Source organism: Punica granatum, chromosome 6 (assembly GCF_007655135.1).
Source record: "Punica granatum isolate Tunisia-2019 chromosome 6, ASM765513v2, whole genome shotgun sequence".
Classification (NCBI taxonomy): Eukaryota; Viridiplantae; Streptophyta; class Magnoliopsida; order Myrtales; family Lythraceae; genus Punica; species Punica granatum.
The window spans coordinates 9,842,666-9,857,016 of NC_045132.1; the positions used below are offsets into that span (position 1 = coordinate 9,842,666).

The following is a 14,351-nucleotide window of genomic DNA, read 5'->3' on the forward strand; positions in this document are numbered from 1 at the left end:
TTTAGAAAACTTATGGTTTTTTTTGTTACAAAACAAAATTTAGGACAAAATTGAGACATTTTACAAAATTTAGATTTTTTTTTTGTAATTTACCCTAAAATTTATAGTACCAAGTTGTGAGAGATTAATTTTTTATGACAAAATGTGTTTTTGTTAACTGCTTATATCCTTTCAAACGTAAAGTCATCTCTCTTCACCCGAAAGGACATCTTCCTTCGATGAGACACAAAGTGTTTTATAAATAGTTATTTTCCACATAAAATGGTACCAACAAAACATTCTCATTAGAAATCCTCTTGCTTACCCTCTCTCTCATCTTTTTCCACTCTCCTTCTCGGGCTGCTGCATAAGACTTAGAAAGAGCTGCAAACATCTGCAAGTGCTCAAGTGATCGATTTCATCAATACAAGACATAGTCGGTCATTGGCTTCTATGTATCTTGGAGATTCATTTGCGAAAATTCCGATTGCACGCTATTGGTGGGGACGAATAAGACTTTAAGAAAAGCGCTTACATGCCTAGAAATCATCTCTCCTGTTTGTTCGTTTTTGCCAGCCCTGAGATCCTGCTACAGCATAACAACAGTGTAAATTGACTAACTTTTAATAATTCAACAACACATAACAACAGCATTAAAAACACACACTCACTACAGTGCAAATTGACTAACTTTTACTAGAAAATCAGGACAACATAGAACAAATCCTTATGTATTAGATTATTGTCTCTTTCCGGGCAAAAAGGACATGATCAGCCACCTCGCTTCCCGTTCCCGACAAACAGTCTTGTCACTGCAAAGTTACGCCAGAGTTCTGAAGCTAAGAGAAAGAGTGACAGAAAAAGGCAGCAACGCAAAGGAAGAGGAAGGAACAGTGAGAAAGAGAGGGTCTTAACTTGGGGAGGAACTGGAAAGAGGCGAAGCTATGAGCTGAAGGTGGTTGTGTGGCTGTCAGAGCATACCTCCTGGCTCGGTGAAGAGAGATAGTGGAGAAGGAGCTGCGTTCCGGGGTTGAGAAAATGTGGAGCTCGCCAAAGATAGGGGAAGCATCGACAATGCCCCGAGGCGGTCTCGAAGCAGATGCTGCCAGAAAGGTCGGTGCTTCCGCAATTGTGATGCAGAAAGGGCGAGAGGGGGGGTGGGCAGCAATGCTGATCTCACCGAGAGCAGAGCACGATGCTGAGAGACGGGGACAGACACGGACATGCACAAAGCTTTGTTTTTCTTTTCTTTTTTCATTTTCTATTTTTTAAAATTTTTAGAATTATTTTGGAAATAATTTGGGGCCCACTTGGCCCGTCTCCATGAGGCAACTCAGCTCCATCACAAGTCGAGAGCCAACTCAGCTCTGTCAGTTCGCCTTGTCATCAAGTGTGACGGAATCATGAACATATAATAAATGGTATAACGAATGAGAAGTTTATGTGTTTCTTAAAAAAAAAATTAGTTCATGATAAAACGTAAAAAAAAATATAAAGTTGTGACTTACCGTATCATTTCCCTTAAAAAAATATTAAGTAGCAGTTTAAATATAACCATTAAAACATATTAAATAAATAATAATTGTAATTTAGCTGTCACAAATGCACATCATTAGGAAATATTAATTAACAACTTAAATATAATCATTATGACTTATCAAATATGTGATAAATGGTAATTTAGTCGTTACGAATGCACGAAACGCTTCTGTTTGGCCAAATGCGAGAACGTCGTTCCGTCAGCTCTAGGACAAAGAATTTATATAATATATACGGACGCCCCAGGTTTTGATTTCAATAAAGGATTTTTTTTACAATGTTTGATTTATTGCAAAAAGGTACCTATATATGTTTCAAATTGTTCACGTCAACAAATGCCAAAATCTTTATCGGTCTCCACGCAACAAATAGAAATCCATGCATGTCAGGGCGTTGTCCTAAGAAAATAGAAACCGATTCAATACTAGCCAGCTCCACCAATATAGAGTTTCGATGCAAAAACACCGATCTTGCTTCTCGCTAAAAGCCTCCCGACCAATTGTACCATGGTGTTGAAAATCCGCAGGACTGAACGGCAATTGGATTTCAAATAGATGAATTGCACCTTAGACGATTTCGTGATTCGGGGATTTAGCCGCTATGGATTTTCCAGCAATCTTCGTGTGCTATGATTGATCCGAAATAACAAAGCGGCCAAGGGCCTGCTTGTAGCCTCGGTAAATCAACTCAATTATATTGAGTTGGAAGCAAAGCTAATCCTCTTGAGCAATTAGCCAAGTGAACCCAAAAACCTCAGTGAGGCTTTCGGCAAACGTTGCCGAATGAGATAAAACCTTGCCTTTGACAACCAAAGTTCCTGTGATGGAGCAATTTCAAAAATAACGGCTTGCTAAAGCCGAGTGATGCGACGGTTTGGCAAAACCAATCGAGGGTTGAACTACTCCTACGTGTGATAAAGAAAGGTGCAGAGAATTAATGCTGGTTTATATATTACATTTTAAAATTATATTTTGATTTTGAAAAAGAGTGGTATAAATGTTTATATATGGGGTTCACCCTTTAACTTTGTATGAGTTATGTGATTTTAATTTAAAAAAAAAGTGAAATAAATGGGGTCCACCATTTGACTTTGTATGAGTTATTTTGTTTTGTTATTGGTAGAATTAAGTTAAAGTAAGATTTTAAAATGTAACTTTGAATTCAAACGGAGCAAGTCTCCATTAAGCTGTCATGGACCTCAAGTTTGACTTCAATTAAATATGGTCCATCTTCAATCAATCATGGACTCCTCTTGATTGCATCGGACTTAAAGAAATAAACCCGAAATTAACCGACATTAATCGGTCATATTTCTTGAATCTCTAATTTTCATAAGGTGAGGAAAATTAGTGTAAATACAAATCTTTAATATATAGGAGTGTTGATATTTTTGTCAATTTTTACCACTTTACTCAATATTTCAAGTTCAATGATGCAAAATGGGATACATTTTAAACGATAAAAAATTGTGAGTATCTAGGCAAATTAGAACCGTGCAACACTATTATATTTGATAAACATTAAACACCAACTTCGATGAACTGTGTGGAAAAGGTTTATGAAAATAGTAGATCTTGATGATGACCCAGATAGAGCTTGGTGTTGTCTGGGATGGCCCATTTGAGCCCTTTGAATATCTGGATTTGATGGATAAGGGTAAAAAAAGAAAATAATATTTGAGAGTCCCATTTTAGTAAAACTTTGGAAATTTAGCCTTTTATTGCAACAATCGAAATGTTGGGATAGACTTTTAATTGGCTAAAAATGCTGGGACTTTTGTGCTAGTATTTCTATATAATTGCGTAGAATGTCCCTAAGTTTGATTTCAATAGAAGATTTATCCCAACTTTATTATATCTAAAAAGTATTAGCATAGATTATGCCTGTATTTAGTTATAACTACATCGACAATATGTTATTCGAGTATGGTTTGCAGTGGAATTATCTATGACTTTTTTTTTTGGGGTACATCACGATTCATGAAAACCCTTCATATATTAATTTCGAGTAATTTCGAGAATCAACATGATTTTAGCCACAAATTACTTTCATAGATTTTCAATCCTTATAATGTAGATCAAGTCTACTTATCAAGAGTACGATTATGCACATCCTAAAAATTCGAATTGTTGTCGATTCATGTTCTGGTAGGGATAACGTTTTAGATCAAAAGATTATGTAATACAGTGGCGCACGCCCTCTCATGGTAACCAAGAGATTTTAGGTTCGATACCTAATGAGACTATCCGTGTCATTTTATTAGTTATTAGAATTTATATTTCACAAGGTTATTGAACTTATGCATTGCACGGATTTTATTAAGACACTAATTGCTACCATTTTATAATTTATATTAGTGTATAGAAAATTTATTTCTATATTATATAAATTTCAATAAGGTAAGTTTCAAACCCATGCTAAATAATATTAATTGAAGAGTTCGAGCAAATAATTCGCGTAGAATGCTCATATACATAATCACAGTCATCAATCTAATTTATAAAAAAAAAATTAAAATCCTAAAAAATTAAAATTCTTAGCTTTAATTAACGAAAGAATAATAATCATTAAATCTATAAATTAAGTTAGTATAAAGCTTATTTTTATTATCAATCATGTTTCATGTATTAAGTTTCGTGAGTTTGAATACTTTTCGATAAAATGGAATCGATATGAGATTTCTTGATTGAACTTTATAGAGCTAACAATCAATTTTAAAATTTATTTTTAAATTGTGAATAATTTCTAATTTCCTTAAAATTATTTTACTGATGAAATCCTCAAAATTATGAATTATTATTTACTTATGAAATAACGATAAGTGATTAATATATTTCTTTGGATATATTTATTTATTTATTGATAATAATAATTATATTTAATTTATATATTGCATATTAATTTTCTTAAGACATTTACTATTGAATATACTTATTTCTGTTTCATTATATAGTAGTAATTTTTTAAGTAAGTTGGTTCACAAACTTTTGAATTTATAATTATTGAAGTGTTGTATTTCGATAAACAAAATAAAACTTAATATGAGTTATAAATTTTGAAGATTGTTAATTATTACTCTTTGAATCATCAATACAAACTATAATATTCTATTATATTTTCATTCTATATAACTTCTAAGTATAGTAATTCTTTATTATATATTTTGAAATTGTATAATTTGTTATATATTATATATATTTATCCATATATTCAAATTAATTCATAATTTCATCATCTCTATTAATTCACATCATTAAATGCATCAAATTTTCTCAAATTTGGTGGTGTTTGATAATGTTTATTTTGCTCATATTTGAAATTTTGTTAAAATATTATCAAAATTAACAAATTCTAATTGAGTGAATTTATGTTATGATATAATCGTATTTTGGGAACTCAAATAATGAATGAACTATACCTCTGTGAAAAAAATATAATCAATTCTTTTATCAAGTGATTTCTTTTATGAATATTTGTATTTTTAATTTGCATCAAATATGTTTTCATAAGTAAGGTGTATCTTTTCTATAAATCTCATATTAATGATTTTTATGTTATATAAAAATATGAAAATAGATTTTTTTTTCATTTTTTTCAATTTTAAAAACCAAAATGTTAAAATATGGTAACAATACTTTTTCATTAGTATATTATCAACGTTACATATATATACATATACTTAATTGCTACAATGATAATATAAGAGCAAAAAGCTTATTTACAAAATTTATCTAAAATATATTTTAGCTATTATCATGGTAGAAAAGTTATAAGATCTTTTATTTGAAATATTTTCTTTAAATAAAATTAATTAGTTGCAATAAAATATTTAATGCATAATAAATGTATCAATTCTCTTTTATTATATGTACATGTAGATATGGCGCAAAGCTATTAAATATAACTATGGTACTTTTTTAACTCGAAATATTATTTAGATATAAAAAAATGCATGATATCTTGGCAGCATATAAAGTTGAATAGATAAAAAATTATATAAATTTTTATAAATTCATATTATAAAACAATATTTTTTTTGCTAACAATAACTAAAAATAAATAATAAATAGCTTTTAATTGTTTTACTATTTAATGTAAGAATTTTGCTTTTTTTCATATAAATAATATTTTAACTATAAATCTTATTTAAACATTGGGTAAATTACAAAAAAAAAAACTCAAATTTTGTAAAATGTCTCAATTTTGTCCTAAATTTTGTTTTGTAACAAAAAAAACCATAAATTTTCTAAAATGTCTCAAAAATGACCTCCGTTATAACTTCCGTCAATTTTTGCTGCTGATGGTGGGTCCCTTTAACAGTACACGTAAGTCACACGTAGGCTAGTGGGTCCCTTTAACAGTCCACGTAGGTCACACGTAGGCAAAAATTGACGGAAGTTATAACGGAGGTCATTTTTGAGACATTTTAGAAAACTTATGGTTTTTTTTGTTACAAAATAAAATTTAGGACAAAACTGAGACATTTTGCAAAACTTGAATTTTTTTTTGTAATTTGCCCTTAAACATTTACGTTTATGATCCTATATAATATTAACAATTTATTTTTCTATCGCTATTTATAACATGAGATATAACTTCATATATATATATATATATATACCTCCCTCTTACCCGGAAAGGAAAAAAGAAAAAAAGAAAAAAAGAAAAAAGGGGCAACGTTTTAGTTTCAACCACCAGCAAGAAATCTCATGATCTACACGATTCCATGCATGATCCAGGCACAAAAGCTTGGAACCTAAAAATCATTATGTGAAGACAGCAAATATACAAATCAAGATAAATGGTCTCAGTGCTCCTCAACTTACAATCCCAAATTACAACCCCAAGACTTAGATACATTTAAGGCCTCTATTGCTCAAGCTGGGCATACCAGATCCCAGTGATCTTCACATCCTTTGGAACCTTTGCCCCCAAGTCGGTGTCCGAAGGCTGAAGGCTCTCGAACACTCCAATAACCTCTCCAGTTTCGGGCTTGCTCTTGGTGACGCTCAAGGTGATTTTCCCGGTGGAGGACGACGTGTTCTTGATGTTCTCCTTGGTCAGCTCCTCCTCGTCTCCCCTACCACCAGCCGGCAGGGCCACGGCATTGTCGTATCCGGTGGAGCCACCCCTGCCCTTCGGGTCCAAGAATGATGAGCCACGGTATGAGGGCACAAGGAACTCTCCTCCGAAGCTCTCAGGCTTCCCGGAGGCAACCAACTGCTTGATGGTGAAGAGGAATGGAACCCGCTCCCCTCCAGGAAGCTGCACAGTGACAGCAGCGTAGTCAATGCCATCCTTCTCCTCGAACTTGACAGTACCGTCAGGGGAGACCTCGAAGGGGCCCTCGATCTCATCAAGGGTGTAGGTGAGACGGGTCATGAGCTTGGTGTTTTGGAACTCAGGCGGGGCGTTCTTGTTCACACCCTCAGCCTTGACAGTGAAGGAGGTCGGCTCAAGGCAAAACTTCTTGGCGTTGTACTTCCCGGGCTTGAAGGCAAATTTGTCAACCCCACCGTCGATGGTCGGGCACTGGTTCGCCGTCCCTGTGCCTTTCACTTCCAGGTAGGTCTTGCTCTGGATCTCGTCATAGGTCAGCCTCTTAGGTACTCCCTCAGCACTGGCTCCCTGATAGATCAATCATAAAATTTGTTCAGTTGCCTTAACTAATAAAATCTGATATAGCATTTCAATTCGCATTCTTCTTCAGTTTTTCTCTGTCTTCTTACTCAGATATGCGATGCATACATTAACTCCCTCGTCGAGTGAAGGGTAATACTGTAATGGTCATTAATATCATGGAGTATCCAGCTTATTGCTTTATATGCACCCAATATTTCTAGTTGTATGGCTGATTCATGAATGAAACTTTGTTGCAGATACTCGATAATACGACGAGTCAAGGTAACACACAATCAGGAAAGACCGGCATACTGCATTCGCTACATACTTACAAGTTATTATCCTCCCACATTAATAATCTCAATGCAATGAAAGCACGGACAATGCATGACATGCACAATATAATATATCTTATGCAAAACGATTGGCCGGAAGCGAGATATTTAACCGAGGCCGCATGGCAAGCTAATCGAATATCAAGCAAGCTCTTAATACGATAAGTTGGAAACATCCCAACATGCCCAAAGAAGATTCATCCATCCGAGAGGGAAAATAAAAAGTTCGACGAACTTACGGACACAACGAGAGCGGAGGTGGCGAGGGCGAACCCCGCGATCTTGGTAGCCTCGACGCACTTGCTGGCCAAGTCCTTAAGGTCGGCTTGAAGAGAGCAGCTCACTCTGGCCCCAGCCGGCTCGACCCCGAAGGCCCTTGACACGCTCTGGGACGACCTCAGCTGCAGGCCGTTCCTGGCCGGCGCGGCCAGCTTGGTGGGCTGCATAAGCGTAGCCGCCGCCTGTAGTGAAGCCGCCATGTTTTTTCCTTCACTCTCTGTTACGCTCTGCCTCAGGTCAGGAGGGTAATGGAATTGGAATGGAGCTTGGAGAGTGCAAAGCCTTTTTGTGAGGAAGGGGATGGGGGAGTGATATTGGTGGCTATGGCGGTAGTAAGATAAACGGATAGGATAAGGTGGTCTCTAATTGGCTGATGAGGAAGATGGTAGTGCTGATGGTTTCAGGGATTGCCACGTGGCTGGCTTGGAATTTGATAGAAAGATACTTGGGGTCGGTCCTTTGGGATGATGACTGGGACTTTGATTTGTCAGCATGAACGTGAGTTTGTCATCCAAACCAGACATTCATATGTCCCACGGTCGCGATTACGGAGAGTCCTCTGGCCAGCACATGGAGTGAAAATCTATTGTGAATTCGACTTAGCAAGTTATCAATCATCCCTTAATCAATTACAATATAAATGAACGGGGACCTCGAGATATTGTTGCGTCACACAACTCAAGATGTAAAACTCCCAATTTATCGTGACATAACTTTTTAAGTTAGAGACCTAATAAATGCAAAAAAAAGATGCACGTATCTATTAAGGTAAATTAAATGAATTATTACCAAATATTATATGTATCGGTGCAACGAATTTTAGATATATGTCTATATTATTTGCACTTAGGAATATAATTAAAGATTTTCTTTGAATAATTAAATATTTTCTCTAAATGTTTTCCTAAATTCAATGTACTACATATCCCATAAATAAAACAAGAGAAAATTCATTTTTTACACATTTCTTTCTGCTTTTCATCTTACCTTGACCAATTTCTTTCAGATTGACATGCTCTTGCATAGTTTAAATTTAAATTAAAAGATAATTAATTATATTACAATTTTTTATTCATAGCGTGGATATGTTATGTATTCTTCTAGAATATTAGTTTTTTGTAATGTTCTATTTGCAATAATAATCTCATGCAAATCAAGTTTAATTCTTTCTATCGTGTTGCAATTTTTTTCTTCTTTTATTAGCTATTTTAAAACAAATAAAAATTATCAAAAGTACCATGTAATACGAGAAAATTCCATTCAGAAATTATCAATTTAAGTTTTATTATCTTTTATTATTTTGTTCTTGATAAAATTGTAATACTTAAATATTATATTAAAAATTGCAAATAAACATTAAAAATTTTAGAATGAAAAGTTTGTCAATTCAAGAATGCATTAAAAGTTCCCATGAAAATTATAATAAAATTACATAAATTAAATAATTTTCAAGCCCACACAATGTGCAGGCATGTATCTAGTCATTGATAGATCGGGGGTGAGGTGGGTAAATCTTTGAGAAAATTGACACTTTGGTCCTCGAAAGACTTCATAACTACCAGTTTGGTCCTCAAAAGATTTTGTTGGAAAAATTAATCCTTCAAAGATCATTTCGTCAAACAAAATAATACAGACGTCAAGTGGTAATAAACGGCTATCACAATTGCTTGACGTGGAGGCTTATGTGGCCATCTTTTTCTTTTTCTTTTTCTTTTTTTATTTCCCCAAACCAAATGACATTGTTTTATTCTAACACCACCAACCAAAATGTTATTGTTTCCTTTTCCTCTTCCTATAGGGTAGATCAACCAAACGATGTCATCATCTCCATCCTCCATCTCCTTGTGAAAAACACATTTCCGCACCCAAATTGACAATCTTGTAACGGAAGATGGAGATTAGGACAGAGCGATTTACCCCCTTGTGGTGAAATTGACAGGAGCAGAGTTGTCCACCTCGTTTGTCTACTTCGAGGTTAGTGAAGATTCCTCTATTTGGCGTTGAATGGAAGTTTTGACCCTTCAAAATTGGCAAAAGGTGTTGGTTGAAGTTATGGTCCAAAGACCACAGTAGTCTCATGCTATTTTAGTGTTTTTAATGTTAAAATTTGCTCTTTTTTAATGTTTTTTATTCCGCTTGTGGGCTCATGGATGATCTATACACCATTGTCTTATACCGTGGGGGCAAGTTTGTCTTTGAGCCCCACTTACAATATGTCGAGAAAGAGATAAATGCATGGGAGATGGTGGAAATTGGCAAAGTATTTATTATAGTACTTAAATGGTACCTTAAAGAGCATGGTTATAAATTATAGGGGTTTTTACCTAAAATGGCCCATGGTTTGTCCGTTTTGTCAAATCTATCCTATATTTTTTTTGTCAAATCTATCCCATGATTTACTTTTTGCATTAAATCTATCCTGGCGTTATCTTTTCCGTCAACATCTAACTGTCGTGCTGACGTGTTACGCGAAGAGATAGTGGGCCACACTTGCCACGTAGGTGCCACGTCAGCACGGCCGTTAGATGTCGACGAAAAAGATAACGCTGAGATAAATTTGATGCAAAAAGTTAACTATGGGATAGATTTAACAAAAAAAAACATATGATAGATTTGACAAAACGGACAAACCATGGGCCATTTTAGGTAAATACCCCTAAATTATATAAGAAGGTTTATTGGTTGGAGCCTCAGTTTTATTTACAATATGGGTTGAGAGTTCTTGAATCAGTTGAAGAAATTTGTAGGTTGTATGCTTTTGTTGTAAATGTGAATGAACTTGATTTTTTATTTTGAGGACTGTATGTTGGATCCTGAAGTGGCAGCTCATGTTTCAGATATTATTGAGATTGAAGAAGGTTTGGAAAACCTTACACTGTCTCTTTCTGAAGAGAGTGAAGGTGTTGATGTTGAAGATGGGGGTGAAGGGCTTGGTGATAATGATGATAGTGAAAGAGTTGCTAATGATTGGCTTGGTGATGATGGTGAAGATAGAGCTGGTGATGGAGCTAATGATGATAATGATGAAGGAGCCACTAACAGTGATGATGGTGTTGACTGTGATGATGAAGATGGTAAATGGAAAGTAGGAGCATATGATGTTGACGATGAAGATGTTGAGTCTGAAGATGATAAGGATCATGAAACTAGATCTTAAGAAAACTAAGGTGGAGGGCACACAATGGCATATCAATAGTTGATGTTACTGTAGGGAAAAAAGTTGATGACGATGAGTTTGAACCAAATGAATACCATTTAGAGGAGATGGGAAGTTTGAAAGGGAGTGATGATGAAGATGATAATAGAATGCCTATTCACTTCAACCAAAATACAACTTTCGGTCAATTGCATTTACAGTTGGAGATGATTTTCTCAACTTTGAAATTGTTCAAGCAAGTTGTGAAAGATTGCACCATTGCACATGGGAGGCCTATTAAAATGATAAGATTAGGTGTAAGTTTATATGTCAGAATGATTGCCCATGGAATATATTTTGAAGTCGGGGATAACAGTTTGGAGGTTTCCAAATAAAGACATTTAACCCCATCCACACATGTGCCAGGCAGCTCAAGAATCATCAAGCTGATAGGAAGTGGGTTGCTCACAAGTTAGTGGATGGGCTAAGAAGAAATCCTAAGATGACTGTTAGAGAAGTCTACGATTATATGACTAAAACTTATATGGTTAAAGTATATGAGAAGAAGATATACAGAGCCTTACACAAAGCTAAAGAAATTGTGGAATGGCTAGAAAAATAACAATATGCCAAACTTTGTAATTACTGTGCTGAACTTAGAAAAAACAACCCTGATTTTACATGTGGGCTTAAGGTTAAGAGAGTAGACTTGCAACACCCTCCACACTTTGGAAAACTTTATATCTGATGTGATGCAACTAAGAGAGAGTTCCTTGTTGGCTGCAAACCTCTAATAGGCTTAGATAGTTGTCACTTAAGAGGCTATAATGGATGCCAATTACTGAAAACAGTTGCGCAAGATGGAAACCGTTCATTCTATGTTACGAACTACGCCATCGTGGAGTAAGAGACAAAGGAAAACTAGAGTTGGTTCTTAACTAGACTATTTATAAATAAAGGAGATCTCGTGACTCATGGCTACGAATTTATTTCTGATATGCAAAAGGTACTAAACTTTTCATTTTGTAGCTTCCTTTTAACATTGAATTTTCATTGTTTCATATCTAGCATGTTCTCTACATTTTTACTTGTAAGGCTTCTACCTGCACTTGAGGAGTTAGCTCCAGGATGCATTCATAAGTTTTGTTTGAGACATATTGAAGCAAATGTGTCGAAGAATTTTGGGAAAAGTAAAGAACTACACGACAAGTTATGTGATTGTGCTAAATCAATGACTATGCCTCAGTTTCAAAATAATATAGAACAACTCAAGTCAATAAATGTCAAGGCATGGGAGTACCTAGTAGATTTGCCTGCAGAATCATGGACAAGGGCAGCCTTGAGAGCCTATAGTAGGAATCAGAGCTTGACGAACAACATGTCTGAACAATTTAATAGTGCAATTATGAATATGAAAGGAAACCTATTATTACCATATTAGAGGGGATTAGAATGTATATCATGAGGAAGATGAATGCTGCTAGAATCCAAATGGCTAAGTACAATGGTCCAATTACCCCCACAACTCAAAGCAAGCTTAGAATGGCTAAGGTCACTAGCAACTCTTGCATCCTACTTGGGTTAGAGATGGGGAGGAAATACATTATCAATTGCACCACATTCATAGAAGCAGTGAGAAGTATGTGGTTGATTTGAAGGAACACACTTGTTCTTGTGGGGAATGGGATCTTTGTGGAATCCCCTGTAAGCATGCAGTGGTTTATATGGGGCTGAACAATTATGACCTTGAGAAGTTTTTGCATCTTTATTATTCAAAGGAAACATGGGAAATGATTTATTAGTCATATCTTCAACCAATAATAGGGGAAGACCATTGGGAGAAGCAAGTCTTTAATCATGTTCTGCCTCTTCAATACTCTAGGGTTGGTGGTTGTCCAAAGAAGAAAAGGAGTAAAGGCAATGATATGCCAAAAAATCCATACAAGGCAAAAAGGAAGTACAAACTCATAGCTTGCGGAAAGTACGATCAGACAAGTCACAATAGAAGGCTTTGCAAGGCCACAACTGTGAAGGATAAGGGAAAAAAGAATTTACCTGCGACTATTGCAAGCTCAGCCACGAATGCCCTAGTGGTATCATTTGGAGTCATTATCGTTTAAGTTTCATGCCTTATGGTTATCGCTATTAATATGTTCTGGTTATGATCTTCATTGGTTTTGTCCTTTAATCAGATGAAGAAGAGAACAAGGAAATCTGTTGAAGTAGCTGGCCTTTCAAGATCAAATGCTCCTAAGATAGCACTTAGGCATAATAATAAACTTGTTTGCATTTGGGATCCTAATTTGATTTTTGTGGCTCAATCATTGACTTGTCTAATGCAGGGGAAGAAGATAGTGGGAGTATTACTATTGAAATTCATCTGTATGAGCCTACATCACCTTAGGTTCAAGAGAAGGGAATGAAGAAGTACATATAGGTATTTGCATTGTCTGAAGCAGTGGTGATTCAAGCTTTTGGGTGTTGATAGCTCAATGTCATTTTGTGGGATGGAACTTGTATAGATTGAATTAAACTAAATTAGAATTGTGCTTTGTTTGGAGAATGGAGTACAGTTAATGTTGGTTGCGGAAACTACTTGGCCTATATCCGAGAATTGTATGGCTCACTTTGCATTAACTTAGCTTGCAATATGAATGTTTTTGCAATATCAATCATCATTTTGACCATTTATATTGCCCATTTGCTTTTGTTATATGTAAACTGCAAGCACTCGGAGTGTATCGAGATCCATATATTTACTTTGGCTTTGGTAATTTCGCTTTGGTATTAACAAGGTTATTGCAAGGAAATGTTGTATAATAACTTCGGAGATTGACAATATGCATCTTCAAACAAGGGTAATCGTTTGCTCAAACAAAAGTTTCATTAAACAAACAATAGTATAATACATAATTCTTACCCTTTTATTGACCCAAAGGACCTCCAACAAACCACAAGGATCACCAGAAATAGTCATCTTTCATTTCATCGTAAGCAAACAAGCTAATACAACTACTACCATAGCCAAAAACCAACAAAATAGCTTCCATCTCTTCATCTACATATCAATCCTCTCAGACCTCTCAATCTTCTTCCTTAATTGAGTAATTATTTTATGCTCTTGGTACAAGCTGCCAGTGATATCCAAATGATCCTTCACTCAAAATACCCGTAAGTCATTGTATCATTTTTCCAAAAAGGGCACTTGTAAAATGAATGTCTAGATTTGCAATGGTGCTTGATATCATCCTTAATGCTCACTTTTTGTAGTAACAAAAGATGAGCCCACCACTTTCCCTGTTTTGCGGGCCCCTGTCCATGCTCGAACAGGTTTTGGTGTAATTTTCCTTCATCTATTGAATTTGGGATTTTAGGGTTCAAATGGGAGTTAATTTGAAGTCAGATGAAGAAAAGAAGGGGGAAATGGCGACGAAAACGTTTTTGGTCAATGTGTTTAGACC

General features: G+C 35.2%; 2 protein-coding genes across 2 annotated transcripts; one reads left to right on the forward strand and one right to left on the reverse strand.

The window, feature by feature from the left end:
* Positions 1–6,203: 6,203 nt before the first annotated feature.
* LOC116211744 (oxygen-evolving enhancer protein 1, chloroplastic) lies at positions 6,204–8,066 on the reverse strand. The gene is made up of 2 exons (XM_031546251.1): positions 7,715–8,066; positions 6,204–7,146 (listed from the first exon to the last, which is right to left on the reverse strand). Exons 1-2 carry the CDS (start codon positions 7,952–7,954, stop codon positions 6,388–6,390), a joined length of 999 nt encoding a protein of 332 aa, XP_031402111.1. The 5' UTR covers positions 7,955–8,066; the 3' UTR covers positions 6,204–6,387.
* A 2,491-nt stretch (positions 8,067–10,557) lies between these two features.
* LOC116212134 (pheromone-processing carboxypeptidase KEX1-like) lies at positions 10,558–10,911 on the forward strand. The gene has a single exon (XM_031546708.1). The coding sequence runs from the start codon at positions 10,558–10,560 to the stop codon at positions 10,909–10,911; it is 354 nt and encodes a 117-aa protein (XP_031402568.1).
* The last annotated feature ends 3,440 nt before the right edge of the window (positions 10,912–14,351 follow it).